At 33.6% G+C, this 27,564-nt stretch overlaps 1 protein-coding gene across 1 annotated transcript in view; it reads left to right on the top strand.

The window, feature by feature from the left end:
* The window catches only part of LOC112574516, a 37,448-nt gene extending 13,073 nt beyond the window's left edge, over window positions 1–24,375 (top strand). Inside the window, exons 8-12 of the mRNA XM_025255643.1 lie at window positions 21,039–21,211; window positions 21,737–21,877; window positions 23,173–23,281; window positions 23,708–23,899; window positions 24,200–24,375. Coding sequence (XP_025111428.1) covers window positions 21,039–21,211; window positions 21,737–21,877; window positions 23,173–23,281; window positions 23,708–23,899; window positions 24,200–24,375 — 791 coding nt within the window. The remainder of the gene's footprint in view (window positions 1–21,038; window positions 21,212–21,736; window positions 21,878–23,172; window positions 23,282–23,707; window positions 23,900–24,199) is intronic.
* Window positions 24,376–27,564: the final 3,189 nt, after the last annotated feature.

Genomic DNA, 27,564 nt, shown 5'->3' with positions numbered 1-27,564 from the left:
CTCCTCACTATATATAATCATTGACTCTATTACAGATGATATAAATACAGGCCTTCTTGTCACTATATTTAATCGATCACTCTATTAAAGACGATATAATTAGCGGGCTTCTTCTCACTATATATAATCATTCACTCTATTACAGATGACATTATTACCGGCCTTAGTTACAGATGATATAATTAGCGGGCTTCTTGTCACTATATTTTATCAATCCCTCTATTAAATATGATATAATTAGCGAGGTTCCCCTCACTACTTTTTTCAATCCCTCTATTACACATGATATAATTAGGGTCTTCTTGTCACTATATTTTCTCGATCACTCTATTAAAGATGATATAATTAGCGGGCTTCTCCTTAATATATATAATCATTCACTCTATTACAGATGATATAATTACCGGCCTTCTTGTCATTATATTAAGTCAATCCCTTCTATTAAATATGATATAATTAGTGGCCTTCTCCTCACTTCATTTAATCATTCACTCTATTACAGATGATATAATTATCAACCTTCCCCTCACTACATTTTATCAATCCTTCTATTACAGATGATATAATTAGCGGGCTTGTCCTCACTATATATAATCATTCACTCTATTACAGATGATATAATTACCGGCCTTTGTTACAGATGATATGATTATTAAGCTTCCTCTACAATATATAATCATTCACTCTATTACATATGATATAATAAGCGGCTTCTCCTAACTATATATAATCATTCACTCTTTACAGATGATATAATAGCGCCTTCTTCTCATTATATTAAGTCAATCCCTCATTGAATATGATATAATAGCGAGGTTTCCCCTAACTACATTTTATAATCATCTATTACAGGTATATAATTAGCGGCTTCTCCTCATATATAAATAATTATCACTCTATTACAGATGATATAACTAAGCGACCTTGTACTCGCCATATGGGATCAATCAATGTATTACAGATGATTATTTCGGCCTTCTTATCATTATATTAAGTCAGTCCTCTATTAAATATGATATATTAGCGGCGTTTTCCTCACTATATATAAATCATCACTCTCTTACAGATGATATAATTAGGGCTTCTTGTCACTATATCTTAATCGATCACTCTATACAGATGATATAATAGCGGGCTTTCTCACTATATAATATATCACTCTATTACAGATGATATAATTACGGCCTTCTTGTCATGTTTAATCGATCACTCTATTAAATGATATACTTAGCGGGCTTCTCAACTTCACTATAATAATCATTCACTCTATTACAGATGATATAATTACCGGCTTCTTGTCACTATATTTAATCGATCACTCTATTAAAGATGATATAATTAGCGGGCTTTTCTCACTATATAATCATTTCACTCTATACAGATGATATTTATCGGCCTTCTTATCATTATATTAAGTCAATCCTCTATTAAATATGATATAATTAGCGAGGTTCCCCTCAGTACATTTTATCAATCCTCTATTACAGATGATATAATTAGCGGGCTTCTCCTCACTACATTAATCATTCACTCTATTTACAGATGATATAATTATCGGCCTTCTCCTTCCTACATTTCATCAATCCCTCTATACAGATGATATAATTAGCGGCCTTTACCTCCATATTTGATCAATCACTCTATAAAGATGATATAATAAGCGACCTGTAACTCGCCATATTGGATCAATCAATCTGTTACAAATGATGTAAAATCGGCCTTCTCTTCATTATATTAAATCAGTCCTCTATTAAATATGATATAATTAGCGGCGTTTTCTCACTGGGTTTTATCAATCCTCTATTACAGATGATATGATTATCGGCCTTCTCCTTACTATATATTAATCATTCACTCTATACAGATGATATGATTATCGCCTTCTCCTTACTATATATATAATCATTCACTCTATTACAGATGATATAATAAGCGACCTTGTACTCGCCATATTGGATCAATCATTATTACAGATGATATAATTATCGGCCTTCTTATCAATTTATTAAGTTCAATCCCTCTATTAAATATGAATATTAGCGAGGTTCCCCTCACTACATTTCATCAATCCTCTCTTACAGATGATATAATTAGCGGCCTTTTCCTCGCCATATTTGATCAATCACTCTATTAAAGATATAAATAAGCGACCTTGTACTCGTCATATTGGATCAATCATCTATTACGATGTTATAATTATCGGCCTCTCTCATTATATTAATCAGTCCCTCTAATTAAATATATATAATAGCGGCGTTCCTCACTACCTTTCATCAATCCCTCTATTACAGATGATATAATTATCGGCCTTCTCCTCACTATATATAATCATCACTCTCTTCAGATGATATAATTAGCGGCCTTCTTCTCATTATATATGCCAATCCCTCTATAAATATGATATAATTAGCGATGTCACTCACTACATTTTATCAATCCTCTATTAACAGATGATATAATTAGCGGCTTCTCCTCACGTATATATAATTATTCACTCTATACAGATGAATATATTACCGCCTTCTTGTCACTATATTTCTAATCGATCACTCTATTAAATGATCTAATTAGCGAGCTCTCCTCACATATATATAATCATTCACTCTATTACAGATGATATAATTAGCGGCCTTCTTCTCATTATATTAAGTCAATCCCCTATTAAATATGATATAAGATTAGCGAGGTTCCATCACTATTTTATCAAGATCCTCTATTACAGATGAATAATTAGCGGCTTCTCCTCACACATTTAATCATTAACTCTGTTACAGATGATATAATTATCGGCCTTCCCTCACTACATTTTATCAATCCCTCTATTCAGATGATATAATTAGCGGGCTTCTCTCACTATATATAATCATTCACTCTATTACAGATGATATAATACCGGCCTTCTTGTCACTATATTTAATCGATCACTCTATTAAAGATGATATAATTATGTGGCCTCTTCCTTACTTCATTTAATCATGTCTCACTCTATTACAGATGATATAATTAAGTAATCGACCTTCTTGTCACTATATTTAATCGATCACTCTATTACAGATATATAATTAGCGGGCTTCTCCCACTATATATAATCATGTCACTCTATTAAAGATGATATAATTATCGGCCTTCTCCTCACTACCTTTCATCAATCCTCATTACAGATGATATATTTATCGCCTTCTCCTCACTATATATAATCATCACTCTATTACAGATGATATAATTAAAGGCTTCTTGTCACTATATTTAATCGCATCACTCTATTTAAAGATGATAAATAATTAGCGGCTTCTCCTCACATATATACATACTTCACTCTGATTACAGCTGATATAACAGCGGGCATTCTTCTTATTAATATTAAGTAAATCCCTCTATTAAATATGATATAATTAGCGAGGTTCCCCTAACTACACATTTTATCAATCTCTCTATTACAGAGATTAATTAGCGGCTTCTCCTCACTACATTTAATCATTCACTCTATACAGATGATTAATTACCGGTCTTCTTGTTCACTATATTTAATCGATCACTCTATTAAAGATGATATGAATTAGCGGGCTTCTCCTCAACTATATATAATATCAATTCACTCTATTACAGATGATATAATTACCGCCTTCTTGTCACTATATTTAATCGATCAACACTCTATTAAAAGCATGATATAATTACGAGCTTCACCTCACTACATTTTATCAATCCTTCTATTACAGATGATATAATTAGCGGACTTCTCCTCACTATATATAATCATTCACTCTATTACAGATGATATAATTATCGGCCTTCTCCTCACTACCTTTCATCAATCCCTCTATTACAGATGATATAATTAGCAGGATTCTCCTCACTATATATAATCATTCTCTCTATTACAGATGATATAATTCGCGGGCTTCTTGTCACTATATTTTATCAATCCCTCTATTAAATATTATATAATTAGCGAGGTTCCCATCACTACATTTTATCAATCCCTCTATTACAGATGATATAATTAGCGGGCTTCTTGTCACTATATTTAATCGATCACTCTATTAAAGATGATATAATTAGCGGGCTTCTTCTCACTATATATAATCATTCACTCTATTACAGATGATATAATTACCGGCCTTCTTGTCATTATATTAAGTCAATCCCTTTATTAAATATGATATAAATAGTGGCCTTCTCCTCACTTCATTTAATCATTCACTCTATTACAGATGATATAATTATCGGCCTTCCCCTTACTACATTTTATCAATCCTTCTATTACAGATGATATAAGTAGCGGGCTTCTCCACACTATATATAATCACTCTATTACAGATGATATAATTACCGGCCTTTGTTACAGATGATATAATTATTGGGCTTCTCTTCACTATATATAATCATTCACTCTATTACATAGGATATAATAAGCGGGCTTCTCCTAACTATATATAATCATTCTCTCTATTACAGATGATATAATTAGCGCCCTTCTTCTCATTATATTAAGTCAATCCCTCTATTGAATATGATATAATTAGCGAGGTTCCCCTAACTACATTTTATCAATCAATCTATTACAGGTGATATAATTAGCGGGCTTCTCCTCATTATATATAATCATTCACTCTATTACAGAATATAATTAGCGGCTTCTTATCATTATATTAAGTCAATCCCTCTATTAAATTGATATATTAGCGAGGTTCATCTCACTACATTTGATCAATCCCTCTATTACAGATGATATAATTAGCGGGCTTCTCCTCACTACATTTAATCATTCACTCTATTACAGATGATATAATTATCGGCCTTCTCCTCACTACATTTCATCAATCCCTCTATTACAGATGATATAATTAGCGGCCTTTTCCTTGCCATATTTGATCAATCACTCTATTAAAGATGATATAATAAGAGACCTTGTACTCGCCATATTGGATCAATCAATCTGTTACAAATGATGTAATTATCGGCCTTCTCTTCATTATATTAAATCAGTCCTCTATAATTATGATATAATTAGCGTTTTCCTCACTAGGTTTTATCAATCCTCTTATTAAAGATGAATATGATTATCGGCCTTCTCCTCACTATATATAATCATTCACTCTATTAAAGATGATATAATTACCGGCCTTCTTGTCACTATATTTATTCGATCACTATTAAAGATGATATAATTAGCGGGCTTCTCCTCACTATATATAATCATTCACTCTATTACAGCTGTTATATTGACCGGCCTTCTTCTCATTATATTATGTCAATCCTTCTATTAAATATGATATAATTAGCGATATTCCACTTACTACATTTTATCAATCCCTCTATTACAGATGATATAATTAGCGGGCTTCTCCTCACTATATATAATCATTCACTCTATTACAGATGATATAATTAGCGGCCTCCTTGTCACTATATTTAATCGATCACTCTATTAAAGATGATATAATTAGTGGCCTTCTCCTTACTTCATTTAATCATTCACTCTATTACAGATGATTTAATTATCGACCTTCTTGTCACTATATTTAATCGATCACTCTATTAAAGATTGATATAATTTAGCGGCTTCTCCTCACTATATATATAATCATTCACTTATTACAGATGATATAATTAGCGGCCTTCTTCTCATTATATTAAGTCAATCCCTCTATTAAATATGATATAATTAGCGAGGTTCCCCTCACTACATTTTATCAATCCCTCTATTACAGGTGATATAATTAGCGGGCTTCTCCTCACTACATTTAATCATTAACTATATTACAGATGATATAATTATCGGCCTTCTCCTCACTATATATAATCATTCACTCTATTACAGATGATATAAATATCGGCCTTCTTGTCACTATATTTAATCGATCTTTTCATTATATTAAGTCAATCCCTTTTTTAAATATGATATAATTAGCGAGGTTCCCCTCACTACATTTTATCAATCCCTCTATTACAGATGATATAATTAGCGGCTTCTCCTCACTATATATAATCATTCACTCTATTACAGATGATATAATTACCGGCCTTCTTGTCACTATTTTTAATCGATCACTCTATTAAAGATGATATAATTAGTGGCCTTCTCCTTACTTCATTTAATCATTCACTCTATTACAGATGCTATAATTATCGACCTTCTTGTCACTATATTTAATCGATCACTCTATTACAGATGATATAATTAGTTTCCTTCTCCTCACTTCATTTAATCATTCACTCTATTACAGATGATATAATTATCGGCCTTCCCCTTACTACATTTTATCAATCCTTCTATTACAGATGATATAATTAGCGGGCTTCTCCTCACTATATATTGTCATTCACTCTATTACAGATGATATAATTACCGGCCTTTGTTATAGATGATATAATTATTGGGCTTCTCCTCACTATATATAATCATTCACTCTATTACAGATGATATAATTACCGGCCTTCTTGTCACTATATTTAATCGATCACTCTATTAAAGATGATATAATTATGTGGCCTCTTCCTTACTTCATTTAATCATTCACTCTATTACAGATGATATAATTATCGACCTTCTTGTCACTATATTTAATCGATCACTCTATTACAGATGATATAATTAGCGGGCTTCTCCTCACTATATATAATCATTCACTCTATTAAAGATGATATAATTAGCAGGCTTCTCCTCACTATATATAATCATTTACTCTATTACAGATGATATAATTAGCGGCCTTCTTTTCATTATATTAAGTCAATCCCTCTATTAAATATGATATAATTAGCGGCGTTTTCCTCACTACCTTTCATCAATCCCTCTATTACAGATGATATATTTATCGGCCTTCTCCTCACTATATATAATCATTCACTCTATTACAGATGATATAATTAAAGGCCTTCTTGTCACTATATTTAATCGATCACTCTATTAAAGATGATATAATTAGCGGGCTTCTCCTCACTATATATAATCATTCACTCTATTACAGCTGATATAATTAGCGGCATTCTTCTTATTATATTAAGTAAATCCCTCTATTAAATATGATATAATTAGCGAGGTTCCCCTAACTACATTTTATCAATCTCTCTATTACAGATGATATAATTAGCGGGCTTCTCCTCACTACATTTAATCATTCAGTCTATTACAGATGATATAATTACCGGTCTTCTTGTCACTATATTTAATCGATCACTCTATTAAAGATGATACAATTAGCGGGCTTCTCCTCACTATATATAATCATTCACTCTATTACAGATGATATAATTACCGGCCTTCTTGTCACTATATTTAATCGATCACTCTATTAAAGATGATATAATTAGCGAGCTTCACCTCACTACATTTTATCAATCCTTCTATTGCAGATGATATAATTAGCGGACTTCTCCTCACTATATATAATCATTCACTCTATTACAGATGATATTATTACCGGCCTTAGTTACAGATGATATAATTAACGGGCTTCTCCTCACTATATATAATCATTCACTCTATTACAGATGATATAATTATCGGCCTTCTCCTCACTACCTTTCATCAATCCCTCTATTACAGATGATATAATTAGCAGGATTCTCCTCACTATATATAATCATTCTCTCTATTACAGATGATATAATTCGCGGGCTTCTCCTAACTATATATAATCATTCGCTCTATTACAGATGATATAATTAGCGCCCTTCATCTCATTATATTAAGTCAATCCCTCTATTGAATATGATATAATTAGCGAGGTTCCCCTAACTACATTTTATCAATCAATCTATTACAGGTGATATAATTAGCGGGCTTCTCCTCATTATATATAATCATTCACTCTATTACAGATGATATAATTAGCGGCCTTCTTATCATTATATTAAGTCAATCCCTCTATTAAATATGATATAATTAGCGAGGTTCATCTCACTACATTTTATCAATCCCTCTATTACAGATGATATAATTAGCGGGCTTCTCCTCACTACATTTAATCATTCACTCTATTACAGATGATATAATTATCGGCCTTCTCCTCACTACATTTCATCAATCCCTCTATTACAGATGATATAATTAGCGGCCTTTTCCTTGCCATATTTGATCAATCACTCTATTAAAGATGATATAATAAGAGACCTTGTACTCGCCATATTGGATCAATCAATCTGTTACAAATGATGTAATTATCGGCCTTCTCTTCATTATATTAAATCAGTCCCTCTATTAAATATGATATAATTAGCGGCGTTTTCCTCACTAGGTTTTATCAATCCCTCTATTAAAGATGATATGATTATCGGCCTTCTCCTCACTATATATAATCATTCACTCTATTAAAGATGATATAATTACCGGCCTTCTTGTCACTATATTTATTCGATCACTATTAAAGATGATATAATTAGCGGGCTTCTCCTCACTATATATAATCATTCACTCTATTACAGCTGTTATATTGACCGGCCTTCTTCTCATTATATTATGTCAATCCTTCTATTAAATATGATATAATTAGAGATGTTCCACTTACTACATTTTATCAATCCCTCTATTACAGATGATATAATTAGCGGGCTTCTCCTCACTATATATAATCATTCACTCTATTACAGATGATATAATTAGCGGCCTCCTTGTCACTATATTTAATCGATCACTCTATTAAAGATGATATAATTAGTGGCCTTCTCCTTACTTCATTTAATCATTCACTCTATTACAGATGATTTAATTATCGACCTTCTTGTCACTATATTTAATCGATCACTCTATTAAAGATGATATAATTAGCGGGCTTCTCCTCACTATATATATAATCATTCACTCTTTTACAGATGATATAATTAGCGGCCTTCTTCTCATTATATTAAGTCAATCCCTCTATTAAATATGATATAATTAGCGAGGTTCCCCTCACTACATTTTATCAATCCCTCTATTACAGGTGATATAATTAGCGGGCTTCTCCTCACTACATTTAATCATTAACTATATTACAGATGATATAATTATCGGCCTTCTCCTCACTATATATAATCATTCACTCTATTACAGATGATATAAATATCGGCCTTCTTGTCACTATATTTAATCGATCTTTTCATTATATTAAGTCAATCCCTCTTTTAAATATGATATAATTAGCGAGGTTCCCCTCACTACATTTTATCAATCCCTCTATTACAGATGATATAATTAGCGGCTTCTCCTCACTATATATAATCATTAACTCTATTACAGATGATATAATTACCGGCCTTCTTGTCACTATTTTTAATCGATCACTCTATTAAAGATGATATAATTAGTGGCCTTCTCCTTACTTCATTTAATCATTCACTCTATTACAGATGATATAATTATCGACCTTCTTGTCACTATATTTAATCGATCACTCTATTACAGATGATATAATTAGTTTCCTTCTCCTCACTTCATTTAATCATTCACTCTATTACAGATGATATAATTATCGGCCTTCCCCTTACTACATTTTATCAATCCTTCTATTACAGATGATATAATTAGCGGGCTTCTCCTCACTATATATTGTCATTCACTCTATTACAGATGATATAATTACCGGCCTTTGTTATAGATGATATAATTATTGGGCTTCTCCTCACTATATATAATCATTCACTCTATTACATATGATATAATAAGCGGGCTTCTCCTAACTATATATAATCATTCACTCTATTACAGATGATATAATTAGCGGCCTTCTTCTCATCATATTAAGTCAATCCCTTTATTGAATATGATATAATTAGCGAGGTTCCCCTAACTACATTTTATCAATCCCTCTATTACAGATGATATAATTAGCGGGCTTCTCCTAACTACATTTTTTCATTCACTCTATTACAGATGATATAATTATCGGCCTTCTCCTCAATACATTTCATCAATCACTCTATTAAAGATGATATAATAAGCGACCTTGTACTCGCCATATTGGATCAATCAATCTATTACAAATGATATAATTATCGGCCTTCTCTTTATTATATTAAATCAGTCCCTCTATTAAATATGATATAATTAGCGGCGTTTTCCTCACTAGGTTTTATCAATCCCTCTATTACAGATGATATAATTAGCGGGCTTCTTGTCACTATATTTTATCAATCCCTCTATTAAATATGATATAATTAGCGAGGTTCCCCTCACTACATTTTATCAATCCCTCTATTACAGATGATATAATTAGCGGGCTTCTTGTCACTATATTTAATCGATCACTCTATTAAAGATGATATAATTAGCGGGCTTCTCCTCACTTCATTTAATCATTCACTCTATTACAGATGATATAATTATCGGCCTTCCCCTTACTACATGTTATCAATCCTTCTATTACAGATGATATAATTAGCGGGCTTTTCCTCACTATATATAATCATTCACTCTATTACATATGATATAATAAGCGGGCCTTTCCTAACTATATATAATAACTATATATAATCATTCACTCTATTACAGATGATATAATTAGCGGCCTTCTTCTCATTATATTAAGTCAATCCCTCTATTAAATATGATATAATTAGCGAGGTTCCCCTCACTACATTTTATCAATCCGTCTATTACAGATGATATAATTAGCGGGCTTGTCCTCACTATATATAATCATTCACTCTATTACAGATGATATAATTACCGGCCTTCTTGTCACTATATTTAATCGATCACTCTATTAAAGATGATATAATTAGTGGCCTTCTCCTTACTTCATTTAATCATTTACTCTATTACAGATGATATAATTATCGACCTTCTCCTCACTACATTTCATCAATCCCTCTATTACAGATGATATAATTAGCGGCCTTCTTGTCACTATATTTAATCGATCACTCTATTAAAGATGATATAATTAGCGAGCTTCTCCTCACTATATATAATCATTCACTCTATTACAGATGATATAATTAGCGGCCTTCTTTTCATTATATTAAGTGAATCCCTCTATTAAATATGATATAATTAGCGAGGTTCCCCTCACTACATTTTATCAATCCTTCTATTACAGATGATATAATTAGCGGGCTTCTCCTCGCTATATATAATCATTAACTCTATTACAGATGATATAATTACCGGCCTTTGTTACAGATGATATAATTAGCGGGCTTCTCCTCACTATATATAATCATCCACTCTATTACATATAATATAATTAGCGGGCTTCTCCTCACTTTATATAATCATTCACTCTATTACAGATGATATAACATTACCGGCCTTCTTGTCACTATATTTTATCAATCCCTTTATTAAATATGATATTATTAGCGAGGTTCCCCTCACCACATTTTATCAATCCCTCTATTACATATGATATAATTAGCGTGCTTCTTGTCACTATATTTAATCGATCACTCTATTAAAGATGATATAATTAGCGGGCTTCTCCTCACTATATATAACCATTCACTCTATTACAGATGATATAATTACCGGCCTTCTTGTCATTATATTAAGTTAATCCCTCTGTTACAGATGATATAATTAGCGGCGTTTTCCTCACTACCTTTCATCAATCCCTCTATTACAGATGATATAATTATCGGCCTTCTCCTCACTATATATAATCATTCACTCTATTACAGATGATATAATTACCGGCCTTCTTGTCACTATATTTAATCGATCACTCTATTAAAGATGATATAATTAGGGGGCTTCTCCTCACTATATATAATCATTCACTCTATTACAGATGAAATCATTATCGGCCTTCTCCTCACTACATTTCATCAATCCTTCTATTACAGATGATATAATTGCGGCCTTTTCCTCGAAATTTTTGATCAATCACTCTATTACAGATGATATAATTAGCGGCCTTTTCCTCGCCATATTTGATCAATCACTCTATTAAAGATGATATAATAAGCGACCTTGTACTCGCCATATTGGTTCAATCAATCTATTACAAATGATATAATTATCGGCCTTCTCTTTATTATATTAAATCAGTCCCTCTATTAAATATGATATAATTAGCGGCGTTTTCATCACTACCTTTCATCAATCGCTCTATTACAGATGATATCATTATCGGCCTTCTCATCTCTATATATATAATCATTCACTCTATTACAGATGATATAATTACCGGCCTTCTTGTCACTATATTTAATCGATCACTCTATTAAAGATTATATAATTAACGAGCTTCTCCTCACTATATATAATCATTCACTCTATTACAGATGATATAATTTGCGGCCTTCTTTTCATTATATTAAGTGAATCCCTCTTTTAAATATGATATAATTAGCGAGGTTCCCCTCACTACATTTTATCAATCCTTCTATTACAGATGATATAATTAGCGGGCTTCTCCTCACTATATACAATCATTCACTCTATTACAGATGATATAATTACCGGCCTTTGTTACAGATGATATAATTAGCGGGCTTCTCCTCACTATATATAATCATTCACTCTATTACAGATGATATTATTACCGGCCTTCTTTTTTTTTTTTTTTTTGGATTTTATTTCATAATACTTTAATACACCAAACAGATACAAAAATATACACATATTTTAACATCGTAGAAAAATACAACCACAAACGCACAAGGCACAGTCAAAAAACAAGTCATACAACACAGTATGCGCACACTTCCATGTCAACCCCATATGAAGTAAGTTAGCACTTCTCTCAAGCCCTGAAGCAAAGCATGACAGTAACAGAAATTACATCCAACAATCATGTGACCTAATACCTCCACACACACACATATTTAAAACACTTTCCAGAAATGTGCAGTTTTGTTCTAGCATAAATCAAAATTTGAATTGACACAAAAAACTGCAACCATATTGTTCTCACAAAAACTTATTTCTCCTTTGTACAAAAAAAAAACCTATCACAAGGTTCACAAGTTCAGCAAATGTATACAGTATATCAAAAGCTTTAGAAAAAAAAGCTGAAAACAATTGTTCGATCTAGTCATTGCACGACAGTACCTACACCCTCACTATGTAGGAATGTTTATAATAGAAATTCACAAATTTATTTAATCTCGAGGCAACAGCCAACAAACTGTTATTCAGAGCAATAATAGCAAGACCCATTTTTATTCACATCAGCTAACAATGAAGAATCAAAATATTTTCTATATAAAACAGCATATTGTTCTCACAAAAACTTATTTCTCCCAAGCCCTAAGCGCATTTATACAAATGGCTGATAATGAAACAAGTATTTACATATTTTAACAGGGAAGCAAGACAGATAAAGAATGTGAAAAGAAAGACTAACTAGACTATTAAAGAAAGTGTTGTGGAGACTGCCAAATGTTGGCAGTAAAGCACGAATTAAGACAGAATGGATAAAAAATTGCACCAAAAAATGTAAATGAAACAGATAAAGGACACCTGAGGCTTAACACAGTTTTAGCAGTTAAACACATGGTTGATGACGTTGCAATGGGAGTAACAGTAAGCAAGACTGTACATTTGTTCTACACCTTGAGAAAACATAAATAAACAAACAAAACAAAACAAAAAAAAAAAACACACACACACACAAAAAACACATAAATTTACAAAAACAAAACAAAACAAAACTATGGATTGTCACAAAAACACAAACACAAAAGAGAAAAAAAAATTTAAAAAAAATAAAAAAAAGGGAGGAAGAGGAATGTGGAAAAGAACAGGATTCGCAGGCTTTTCATTAGACCACAATGTAAATGCATTCTCACTTAAAAAAAAAAAACAAAATAAAAATAAAAATACAGACAGAAACATTCAATGTGTGAAGAAAAGCTGCTCATATGGTATCCATTTTAGTGCAAAACATTCTGGCTTACTATTTATTGTGTAATAATATTTTTCTACATGATATCTTTTTTTTATTTCCAATACAAATGAGTTCACACTTGGATGAATATTGAAACATTTGCACCGGTAAATATAAAAACTTTGCCATAATTAGAATAAGGCTGAATATCTTATCTGTCATAAGCTCATTTTGGACTCCAAATAGTATTAACTGTTTCTTTACTTCTATCTGCTCACAATGAGCACATTTTCTTTTAACTTAGTAAAGAGATCATTCCAAAATTTTTTAACAATAACACAATCAAAAAACAAGTGTTCTATAGATTCCCTTGACTGATTGCAGAAGGTGCAAAGATCTGAATCTCTAAGTTTTATTTGATATAATAGTGTGTTTGTAGCTTAAAAACACGATGCAGAATACGATATTGAACCACTGAAGTTTTGTATCCATTGTAACAATAAAAGGTGAGCAAATATTTGTCCCCACTGAAGGTCTGGAAAAACTTTTTCCCATTTTCTAATGCATGTAGGAGGCGTCTGTGGACACAACAGTTTATTATATATACCTTTTGTGCCTTTTTATGCTTGTTTATGGCTACCAGTGGTGCATAGCATGTAGTACTTCTATCTGATTGTTTCCATAAAGTGACCAATCTTCTTTTATATCTGACAATGGCCATGATTCTACTGTAATACTCGAGAAAGTTTATATTTTTGCCATGTATTTGTTGGAATATTTCAAAATTTTCATAGGTATTCCATTATTATCAAGTAAATCCCCAATTTTCATAATATTACAGTTTAACCATTTTTCTACTGTTTTTTGTGTATCATTTTTGACAGAAAAGTATTAAAAAATAACGGTTCATGCAGAAATTCTGTAAGTGACAAGGGGGTAAATCTAATGCAAAAGTCAGAAAAAATAGCGAATACATCTTTCCAAAACACATTTGTTTCAGCAATATTTTCCAGAAAGTATCCTCCATACTGTTGAAATTTAAAAATCTGTGGATGAATTGAATTCAAAAGGTACTTCCAGCCTGCATTTGATGTACAAATCTTCCTTATCCATGTCAGCTTGAGTGCATTATGAAAAGCATTGATTATCCATTACCTTTAGTCCCCTTCTGAGTATTTCTCCTGATAACAGTGTTTTTTTTTTAATTTTTGTGAATTTTCTTCTTCCAAATGAACTCAAAGGCTGACTGACTAATTTCTTTAAGAATATTCTTACCAGGACAGGGAAGAGTAATAAATAGATGAGTAAATAAAGACAGTATAAGGGATTTGAATACAGCGTTTCTCCTATTGGTGTGAGATCTCTCGCCTTCCATTCCATCATAATCCTGTGCATTTTAGTAAAAATTCTTTTGGTAGTTAATATTTTCACAGCTTCAAGGTCTAGAGAGAAAGTAATACCAAGAACTGTAAATGTTTCGGGATTCCATTGAATTTTCATTGAGTCATATAGCGTGTCAAGCAGCCTCGATTAATACCAATCCAAATTGCAGCAGTTTTATCAAAGTTAATATTGAGACCTGAAAACAGAGCAAACTTCTCCAATTCCCAAACAGTTGCTTCAAAAGATTCTTTAGATCCATCAAGAAACAATGACATGTCATCAGCAAATTGTGACACTAGGAATGATTTGCTTCCCACAACTATACCTTTAATATCAGCATTATCTCTAAGTAGAATGGAGAGAATTTCCGCACATATAAGGAAGATATATGGCGAAAGAGGATCGCCCTGTCTGTAACCTCGTTCTATACGAAAACGTCGAGAGACACAGCCATTTACAATAAGGCAAGATTCTGCATCTTTATAAAAAAAACAGTTACCCACCGTAAAAGATCTGGTCCAAAATTAAACAGTCTAAGGGCTTTCTGAATAAATGAGTGTGCAATGGAATCGAAAGCTTTCTCAAAGTCCACTAGCAGTAGCAAACCTGGCTTCCGCTGTAACTGAGTATATAGTATAATATATCATATACTAGTCTAATATTGTCTGCAGTCGATCTTCCTTGCATAAAACCTCTCTGATCCTCGTGAATAATAGATGGCATAACTTCGCTTTATTCTCTGAGCTATACAGGCTGAGGCAATTTTATATGACACATTTAATAAAGAGATTGGGCGCCAATTTTTTAACAGATGTTTGGGTTTGTCTCCTTTTGGTATTAGTGTTTATAACCCCTGTCTCTGTGTTACAGATAAACTGCCCATTTTGAACCCCTCATTTAATGATCTTATTAGAAATATTCCTAAATCTTTCCAAAAGAATTTTGAAGAACTCTACTGGAAACCATCATTTCCAGGGCTTTTATCATTCTTCATTTCTCTAAGAGCTCTGCCTGCTTCTTTTTCTGTTTATTAAACCTTCTAATTCATTCTTTCATCTTCAGTTAGTATTGGGAAGTTATTATTCTCCAGACAGTTTGGCTTAAACTCCATTAATTCAGATCCTTACTTCTATACAATTCTCTATAATATGCTTCACATTCTTCTGTAATCAGTTTTTGATCGCAAAGGATTTCCCCATTTTCTTTCTCTATTGTCTTCATTAATTTACTTACAAAATGTCTTTTCTCTAAGTTACAAAAAGTATTTAGAATTTTTTTCTCCTTCGAAAATCCATTTTTGCTTTCGATCGTATCCTCAATCCTTCAACTCTATGTTCCCTAATATTCTGTAGTTCATTTTGCAGTGCTACAAGCTGTAATGTGGAGTCTTCAGTCATGTTTTCTTCTATGTTACTTATTTGTTGTTTTAGCTCTTTCTCTCTTGTAATCTGCTTCTTTCTTTTTGGCAGATGCATAAGCTATACTGGCTCCCTAATCTGTAAAAGTAACATTTCAAAAAAAGTTGATCACTTATTTGGAGGTGAAGATCAGAAGGAGATATGGAATCCAGTGATTCACGACAGTATGGTAAAGCTGCATATTGTTCTCTAGTCTCGCTAATAACCTTCTTGTCTAATTGTATGTACTCCTCATCTTTAAGAAGGGATTTATTAAACTTCCAGAATGTCTTGCATTTTCCATGATTTTTTTTCCTAGCTGAAGTGATATCATTATAGGGGAATGGTCAGATCTATAAGATGGTTCTATTTTTGCTGAAGTCTAACCTAGCCTGTTGTAGTGGGTGTCTCTTGCGCCAAGTGAAACCTTTAGTCTCAGAATGCATCTCTCTCCAAATATCAACTAGATTAAACTCTTCAATAATGTTTTTTACTATTTTCCTCGAATTAGGATTATTTAATCTTTTATAGTTGCAATAATCAAGAGTTGGGTTTAACACCAGGTTCCAATCACCAGTCATGATGACATAGACTTTTTCTCGATTATGCAGCTTTTCTTTAAGTTCACTGTAATAAGCTGGACTATCAGTATTTGGGCCATGAAGGTTAACTAGCAGATAATCAGAGTCATCAATGCCCACTTTTAAAATCATAAAGTTTCCAGCTGGATCATTGTATAGATCTTTGTATTTGTATTCGAAGTTATTATTGATTAATATTGCCAGACCCTTAGCGTTTGAACTGTGAGAATTAAAGTAAACATCATATCCCCATTTTGCTTTGACAATATGTTCTATTTTTTTAGTAAAATGAGTTTCTTGAATACAGTATACGTTGTATTTTTTTTCTTTAAGGAAATGGAGAATATCATCTCTCTTATTCGGGTCTCCCAAGCCTCGACAATTCATAGAACATATAGTTAACTTATCCATTATTTTTAATTAGGGAAAAAAAAAAAAAAAACAAACAAACTAGACTGCCCAAAGAGTCATAATTAGACTGTTTCCTCTTCCGAAAGTAAAAAGTAACAAAGTACAGAGCAACAACATGTAACAACAAACAAAAAGGCTGGCACGGTGGCGCAGCAAGGCCACAGCATTTTGCCATGAGCGGTATTCACAGATGTATTGATGTCGATGATGTATACTGTTACAGAAAGGGATGACATAAAGGTCCCACTGTGCATCTATGTTTACGTCGGTGAGCTTTTTGCTGTGCATAAGCGCTACCTTTATTTACGGCTGCGTACTTTTTCTTGATGCGAGTACATGGGAGGGGGGAAAGAAAGCACACTCAATTCTAAGTAGTAAGAATTCGTGCAGTTTAGAATTTAAATGTGCTAATAACTGTCTCTTACTTTTTACTTTTTTATTTAATAGAGAGAGTCTCAAAGGGTGGGCTATTTAAAAAAAAATAAATAAATAAAAAAAAAAAAAAAAAAAAAAAGGTAACCCATCCTTGGCTCTGCGTATTCCTACTAGCTTCTTCACTCCCCTTATTTAGGTCTCAAAGAGTACAGAACATATATATATGAAAGTTACTTACCAGTACACACTGGTTTTTGAGGGGAAATCAAATATATCCATGAATTTTCAGTTTCTACATACCGAATGTCTACTGCTTTTTGTCATTAGTATTTCACAATTACACAAGTGGATTATCCAATGTTCTGCTTGTGTTTTGCATATCAATGTTGCTCACTTCACCTGCGGAGGGTTGCTGTTCCTTGTTAGCGTCGTGCTGATGGAGGACCGTATCTGTCTCTAACACAGGTTTCGGCGCATGTACCCAGGTAGTTGAAGGCGTCGAATAGGTGGTAGGGGAGAAATGGGAACGTGGCGGTGAGGCTCCATGACGGTCGTCCCCCATCCGTCCTGACCTCTGATGGTGTTGTCTTTGGTCTTGCTGCCGTCGTTGCTCCCCCTGACGATATCGCTGTTGTCTATTTGGTTCCCTGCTTTGTCGCTGTTGCTCTCTTGTAACTCCCACCAGTTTCTTCTCTATGGGGTTGGTGTCTCCGTTTTTGATTTCCATTATTGATAGGTCTATCAGTTTAACGAATAAACGACCTCCTGCCGCTGACCAGGCATCTAACACGCCATCGTGTTGCCGCAGACGATTTAGTCTTTGTACATTTAATTTAGTCAGGTCTTCTGTGATGACAACATTTGAGCCCTTAAGTCTATTTCTTGTTTTGATCACCTGATCTCTGTCCTTGCGCGACACGAATTTTATGATCACTGGTCGAGGTTTGTTTGTCGTCACTCTCCCCACTCGATGAAGTGTTGAAATTTTGGCACTATCAATATCTGTCAAACCAAGCACATTCTGAATCATATGCAGTATTTTCTTTTTCACATTCTGCAGGTGTTTCTTCTTTTCTGTCTCCCTGTATCCCGAACACACGTATGGATTCACGTCGTGAGTACTGTTCCAGCCCGTTGATTTGTTCCTTCTGCTCTGCACATTGTATTCTCAAACTTTGTGATTCTTCCTCCAAGCTGTTTACTTGTTTTTGCGTTTGTTCTAAGATTTTTTTTAGCAGATCGTTTCCAGTTCTTAATTCAAACAAAGTGCTTGTAAGAATTTCTATTTTTTTATCAATTTGCTCAGCAAGTGAACATCTGCTGTTTTCTATCAGTTGTTTCATCGAATCGGTCGTTTTCTGTAAGGCCTCGAGTCTTTCTACAATAGCAGCATTGTCGCCTTTTTTGACGAGAAAGGCCTGTGTAAGTAGCGTTTGTTGCCTGTCTCTAGACTGGGACGGCCTACCTTTTTTGGAATTACTATCCGATCTCTCACGAAGACGGCCTGTTCTCTCTTCTCCGTCCGTTATTTTGGAGCTTTCCATCGCACTTTCTTCAGAACTTGAAGCCTTCTTTCTTTTTTTGTCCTTTTGTTTCATTGAGGCCATAACCTGGCCCGTGTTCACCAAAGCTTAGAGTTGTTTACGAAGTCGGCAGAAGCAGAACTCACCACGTCTCACAATCAATTATTCTTTTGTAACACAGCGGGTGCAGGAATCTTTCATTTGTACATTCCCTGATTATTTTTTACTATTTTTTAAACATCTTCAACATCGATTGAAGCAGGTTTAGGGAAAATTTTTTCTCCCATACACAGGAGCATGTCCGTCAGCCATGCTGAACATCGCTCACCCCCCTTCTTGTCACTATATTTTATCAATCCCTCTATTAAATATGATATTATTTGCGAGGTTCCCCTCACTACATTTTATCAATCCCTCTATTACAGATGATATAATTAGCGGGCTTCTTGTCACTATATTTAATCGATCACTCTATTACAGATGATATAATTAGCGGGCTTCTCCTCACTATATATAATCATTCACTCTATTGCAGATGATATAATTATCGGCCTTCTCCTCACTACATTTCATCAATCCCTCTATTACAGATGATATAATTATCGGCCTTCTCCTCACTACATTTCATCAATCCCTCTATTACAGATGATATAATTAGCGGCGTTTTCCTCATTACCTTTCATCAATCCCTCTATTACAGATGATATAATTATCGGCCTTCTCCTTACTATATATAATCATTCACTCTATTACAGATGATATAATTACCGGCCTTCTTGTCACTATATTTAATCGATCCCTCTATTAAATATGATATAATTAGCGAAATTCCCCTCACTACATTTTATCAATCCCTCTATTACAGATGATATAATTAGCGGGCTTCTCCTCACTATATATAATCATACTTAACTTTACGAACTGCGCTGAACGCACCTACTTAACTTTACGAACTGCTCTGAACGCACTTACTTAACTTTACAAACTGCGCTGAACGCACCTACTTAACTTTACAAACTGCGCTAAACGCACTTACTTAACTTTACGAACTGCGCTGAACGCACCTACTTAACTTTACGAACTGCTCTGAACGCACTTACTTAACTTTACAAACTGCGCTGAACGCACCTACTTAACTTTACGAACTGTGCTGAACGCAGTTACTTATCTTTACGAACTTTGCTGAACGCACTTACTTAACATTACGAACTGCGCTGAACGCACCTACTTAACTTTACGAACTGCACTGAACGCACCTACTTAACTTCACGAACTGCGCTGAATGCACCTACTTAACTTTATGAACTGCGCTGAACGCACTTACTTAACTTTACGAACTGCGCTGAACGAACTTATTTAACTTTACGAACTGCGCTGAACGCACCTACTTAACTTTACGAACTGCGCTAAACGCACCTACTTAACATTACGAACTGCCCTGAACGCAATTACTTAACTTCGAACTAATTGTTATTATTATTATTAGTAGTAGTATAATTACCTACTCGTCCTCTATTTCCTTTTCTTCTTCATGTACGATAACTTCGCAGGAGTGAGCTTTCAATGGCGAGATGAGCTTTGCACTTTAAACTATTTTACAAATTTTTGAAGCTCTAGACGATGAACGCTACAACTTGGTTCTCTTTGGAAAGACGGGCAGCGGGAAAATTTCTTTGGGTAACACGCTGCTGGGTAAGGATGAGTTTAAAGTAGAACAAGGAATGAAGTCTGGAACTCAATCATCCGATTGGGGTCAAGCTACAATTAACGGAGTTAAACTCGAGGTGACGTTTTATTTCAAAATCTTTTGAGACAGAGAGAAATAGAGAGAGAGAGAGTGAGTGAAGAGAAACCATTAAAAGAATAAAATAGACGCATATTATTTTCGTGTGGGCAGTCAAGCTGCATGTATGTGACTTGAATCACGCGGCAGCAACAACCAAAAGATTTGCATTTTTTAGTTGCTTATTACATGAAAGTAGACCAACGGAGTCTGCACAAAACGAAGGCAGTCAGAATAATGAGCTAATTGAAGTTCAATATGACGATGCATATCTATCACTCAAATACTTCAAACACGTTTAAAAGCAATAATTAGAAGGTGATATTTTTCCTCAGTAACTTCCAAACATTTTGCTCAGTAGAACACCTTCAATGTACACATTGTTTAATACAGTTTCAAATTTTATTCGTATATCCTTTCTTCTGCCCATCTCCTTCCCCTAATTAACTTTCTCCTCCTTCTCCTCTTCCTCCTCCTCCTCTTCCTTCTCCTTTTTCTTCTTTCATATTGTGTCCCTATTTGATAGATTACGGATTTACCAGGACTGAGTGACACACATCGCCGAGAGGAAGAAATCATATGGGAAATTGCAAAGGGCACGGCGCTGGTTTCTCCTGGACCCCATGTGGCTATTTTTGTCATTGCGGGTAGTCGTCGTTTCACAAAGGTCAAAATTAATGTAAAAAAATTTTCTTGTTGCGTCAATGCCGGTTTCCTTTCTCCCTTTCATCTCTCTCTTTGCCTAGTTGACTCCCTTTAATACTTCTGTAAGCTGTAGTTTTATTGATGGTTTGGTTATTTAGTTTAATAGGTATCCATTACTTTTATTGAAATTGGCGATGCATAACATCAGAACCTAACGCGAGGTTGTATTTAATGTTCTTTAGAAAGTAAAGTGTTCAATCTCAGCCTGGCTGGCACTGCTCACCTCTAAATCATCACAATCCATCTTTTCGAAATAAGATGCTCGAAAATATGCTCTACTCCTATGAAAAGCATAGCGAGGAAATTATTTGCAGTCAAATATATGTTTATAATGAGAAAGTTCCTCGACGAGACAGAGTATATTGTACCAAAATCTTTATTTTTAATGCACAATTTTCTGTTTGTGGTTGTGCAGTAAAGTGCAATAATAATAACAACAATAATAGTAATAATAAGAAAGAATTACATTGGACACTTGTAGGCCTAAACTGTACACTGAGGTGCACGGTATTGTAGAAGTACGTTACATGTATCAATAGCCAATTTGTAACCAAAAGTGGCATTGAATCCACGTATGAAAGGGTGGAGTTGAAAGGTCACACGGATGCAAAATGCTCCAAAATTTTCCATTTAGGACGCATATAGAAGCATATGTGTCTGTCACGTCTGTAACTCTCACGTTTCCTGATTATCCCGTATGTTCCTGAAATGTCCCTCAAAATTATTATTAACATTATTATTTACTTTATATACCTTTATCTTGCTGTTATACTAAGCTTACAGATTTACTGAAATGTGCGGTTGCCTGGCTGACCGGATCAACTGATTTCGCGGGCCGGACATTCCACCCTCCTGATCTAGAGGAATATTTCTTTCTAAATAATTTATACAAATAATTTCTTGTATGTTGAAAAAGATACCTTTGTTAAACAAGCTATAACTGTATGTTAGTGATAACTGTTTCATCTGCATTGCAAGCGCTGCTGTGAAGTCTTTTCTCCAGGTCTTCTTACAAAGAAAATATATCGTTACTAAATATTTGGCAATCATTCTTCCACATAAAAATCTGTTGTTTAAATTTTGTAGGCAATATCACTGAAAGACGTTTTACTGCCACAAGTTTACCTAATCTCCTTCTACATCATTTTTTTCTTCCTTTACCTTCGCATCAAATAGCTTGGTAAGGACAGGACTTGTAAACCTAGTAAACCTAGCCTCTATTTCAAGGTTTATTTTTTCTTCTATTGTGCCTATCAGGAGGAGATGGATGCTTACGAAACAATAAAGACCATCTTCACAGAAAATATTTGCAACTTTATGATCATTGCTTTCACTCAAGTGGACGCCTTAAGCCCACCTGCAAAAGGTATGCGCCCTACTTTATAACAATGTTTCTATTTTTATAGTGAATAAATCTCATTTCTATGTCTCATTATTAGATTATCTCTTCGTTCTATTCTCTACTCCTCCCTCTCTTCACTTTTCATACTTTACTTTTTGTCTCTCTCTGCCTGCATGTCTGTCATTTCTTGTGGAGTAATAAGATTTAGACATGCTTGCGTATTGTTTACGTTTATAATCTCTTAGTGCGCTTAAAGACTTAAACAAGAAATGTTTATATTTACATGACTTTTTCGGTTTTTATTTCTTACATTATAGCGTCTTTCTATCGTTAGTATGATGTGTCTGTTTATGCCAACATTTATGAGAATATTATATATAAAGAGCTTGACCATTCGCTAAAACAGATCGGTTAATTAGAGTTTAATTAAATTTACTTCTTCTTATCCAGGAGGTAGAAAAGAAGCACTATCCCATGCAATCATAAATGCTCCTGATAGTATCCAACTAATTCTTAAAGAAGTGGGCTATCGGTACATTGCAATCGAAAATTCTGCATCCGAGAAGGATAAGAAACAACAAAGAGACGAGGCCCTGCAAGCTATTAGGGTAATGTTTACTAAGACTGTTCTAAAAGGCTTTGGTTAAATAATTTGCTTAAGTTCACTATATGTACCCTTAGAATTTGTATCCAGTCATATGATACCATATTATAAATTCCCTGCTATCAAGAAAACACAATTAATGGATGCTTTCTACAATTGGTGCAGCGATCCATTACTTTTTTTGTGTTGAAATCGGTCAAGAAATTTCTGCTTAGAAAGAATTATGATATGAGTAAAAAAAATTAAGACAATAATCAGTATTAAAACTCTGTTTGCACTTTCACGTTTGTTCAGAGCCTGTGCGAAAAAACCAAGGGAAGTACTATGCTGTTCCAAAGAGATACCACGGCTCATTGAGAAAGCAGAAGAAGATAAGGTGAAGGCACAGAGATGCACCATGAACGAAGCAGCACAAAATCTGAGGAAGGAAATAGCAGCCGATAAACAACCAGAGCTTGTAACAGAGGTTGAGAAGGAAGCCAAGAGACGAAGATGGAAGTGTGAGATAATGTGAAATAATGTCTGCGTATATTTTCCACACATTCCCAAAAGAGGCACATACGTGTTGAAAATATTTTCAAAAGAACTCATGATAACGTGTAGCTCTCTGAACACAACATTTTTTAATTTATGCCATCAAGTTTTTAGATATGTAGAATATTTCACGTGGAAGTGGGTAATGGTGGTGGTAGTGTATAATGTCGGACACTTATTACAGATACACCAGGACAATCTCTAGGTATCATATTAACAATACTAGAAGGTTTGGGTTTTATAAAGTCTTTATAAAGTCTATATAAAGCATGTAAGGGCCTAGAAGTCATGCAGATAGGGTACAGAGTACTAAAGATAAAATGAAGCTTGTTCTTACGGTCATCGATATGAATTATTATATCTAAGTATCTGATTGAGATAGTAAGAGAGAGAGAGACAGAGAGAGAAAACAGGCTGTATGGAGAAAAAAGTTTAAATAAAGGGAGTAATGGAGATGTTATATGAGGCTTTCTTCGGTGAGCTCAAAGAAAACAAAATCAAGTACAAACTTAAACGTTATGGCCTTTTGATTTTTGACCCCATTACATGCCTAGCTGAAGCTGTCGTTATACCTCTTATGGTTTCTAAGTCCTTTATTCAAAGAAATTAATTTACCAGACCACCCATGCTATTGCTAGTCTTTTTGACAATAAGAACAACATGGTTTATCTTCACTGCTTTGTGTGTAAGAAGAGAATCAAAGAAAAGACAAACATTTTCCACATCATTCAAACTTTTACCTCATTAAAAACTTTCTGAAGTGTGCTATTAACATTTTCTTATTATTGTCTAAAAAGACTCAAAATGTGACCTAAATAGACGATGTGATGCTGAGGAGTGTTATTTGTTGTTGGTTGACGGAGGGGGAGTATTATTGATTTAAAGTCAGCAGACAAGAAGAAAGCCACTCCTACCTGTACGCCATTTTTGCTATGGCCGTCGTGTATTTATACTAAATCTGTGCCAATATTCCCCAAATCTTGCTACTTTTCACCTAGAAAAATATTACTAGTTATATCCAGCTTGCAAACGTCGGTTAGCCCCGAGCGATATTACACAGGGGACATAAACGCGTTGCCCTATTTTTGCAAAGAAGATAACTCCACCCAACCCAATCTGATATGATATATGGGACAACTCAAACAACTTTCATAAATGCTTGTATGCGGGGTTTCATATGGAAGAAAAAAAAACATACACAGCAAAATCCACTTATAATTGAAAAAAATGTATGTTTGTAAATAAACAAAGAAAAGTTTGCTAAATACTTGCTACCGTATAAACAACTTGTTACTTAGACATTCATGCTGATATATATATATATATCTTCATGATTACTTAAAACTATCTATGTCTTTATATTATGTACATTATTATTGTTGTGCTGTTAGCCCATTGAACGAGGGATCCAAGGCGCCTGCTATGTCTGTGCTTGATTTGTGTGAGATGTGAAAAAACATATACTGGCTCAATCATGGTTTGTTGTGTAAGATTATACATTGTTTTTGGATGACTCGCTTTGCTGATGAATGTACACTTAAGCAACTAGTACCTTTTGCGCATATGTTTGTTTCATATTTAAAATACCGTATTTTATGTAATATCTGTAAAACATGATGAATGTTTTTTTTAAATTTAAGTTTTGATAGAAAGGAGTAGATGTCATACTTTTAAACCCTCATTCCTTGTAGATGACAGATTTAAAACAAATTCCATTGTGTTTCCCTATCCAAAGATAATAACAGACAATTTCAACTGTTTTAAGATGGTTTATTGATCGAAAAAAAGGAGAAAAGCATATACAGCAATACAAAGGAAAATAAAGAAGATCTTGAAAACTACATGAAAAAGTGATTAACACACTGAATAAAAAACTAAGCAAGGATCAAGAGACAATGAGAGCAAATGACATCTATGTGACAACTATGTGTGATACTCTGTTTTAAAGAGCCTTTTAAAAACAATTACATGGTGTAAATTTTAAGAAAAATTTAAGAAATATTGTTTTTTTCTGTTAGTAAAATCAAATGAAAGATTGTAACTGTGTGCTAAAAAGAATTCACAAATCGGGAAGTAGAGCAAACATTAGAAATTTACAAAATGTTATTTGCACTAGATAAACATAAAAAACCAAAAAGACATGTTTTATTAGAATATACATTAAAATTTAAACATTACTTACTTTTGTCTTCTTAATTTTGGTTTTTTAAGTATAAAATCGATGTTGAATTGCGTATCTGGTAACCGACTTTGATATAGCGCTTGATCAACTGAACCTTGGCCTGCTTTCAAACATAACAAAATACCTGAGTGGTTCACTTTTTTTAGCTGTTAAAGGGAAGTAATTGATAGTGGAATGACTCCCAAAGGTTCCGGTAGCTGCCTCCCTTATGTACTCATTCATTTACTGACAAAGCAATGTGTTTTCATATGCTCCCCTTATTAGCTCGCAGTACATATGTGTGTAACCCATTATCTGTACTATTTAATATAGTTTTGGAGAACATCATGCTGAAAACCTGGTTTCTGGCTAAATGAAGGTCGGTTATGTGAAGAGTTTGTTATATTTGGTATTAGTAGAACTGGTAATGTTGATAAAACTTTGAACATCATTATTATTCTAGCAAACTTTTTCATTTATACATGCAAATCCCCCAAATCCCTACCAACAGAAAATAAATCTATGCCTTTTCTAAAGTATATTGTGGAACAGTATGTGGCATCGATTAATAGCACACACATATCATTTAGGGAACAGTGGCTCCCATTTAGTCATTTCTTAAATAACAGTATTATTTGTGAAATATAAGGGACTTTTTAAAGTAACTGAGGGCGGCCTCGAGATAAGTGCCTAATACAGCAAGTGTTAAAATCTGATTGGATTTGTGTAAGTTTAACCGGTCTTTTTGTGACACCTGCCTCTTCACTGTGCATGTGCATGGTAGGAGGAGATGACAGGTTAATGAAACGTTTACCAATACATAAGTGCTAAAAGCAAGCTTCCTAGGTGTGTGTATGCGCTATACAAATTTTGCATTTATAATTAATATTGCCTAAATTGCAGCAGATGGATTGCTTTGTGATTTGCTTTTTCTATTATCAGAAGTTTATATTATATTGTTTGTATATATATATAATGGTTTTTAAAATTTGAATTATAATATGTATC

Source organism: Pomacea canaliculata, linkage group LG10 (assembly GCF_003073045.1).
Source record: "Pomacea canaliculata isolate SZHN2017 linkage group LG10, ASM307304v1, whole genome shotgun sequence".
NCBI lineage: Eukaryota > Metazoa > Mollusca > Gastropoda > Architaenioglossa > Ampullariidae > Pomacea > Pomacea canaliculata.
This window is presented reverse-complemented; position numbering and strand designations above follow the sequence as displayed.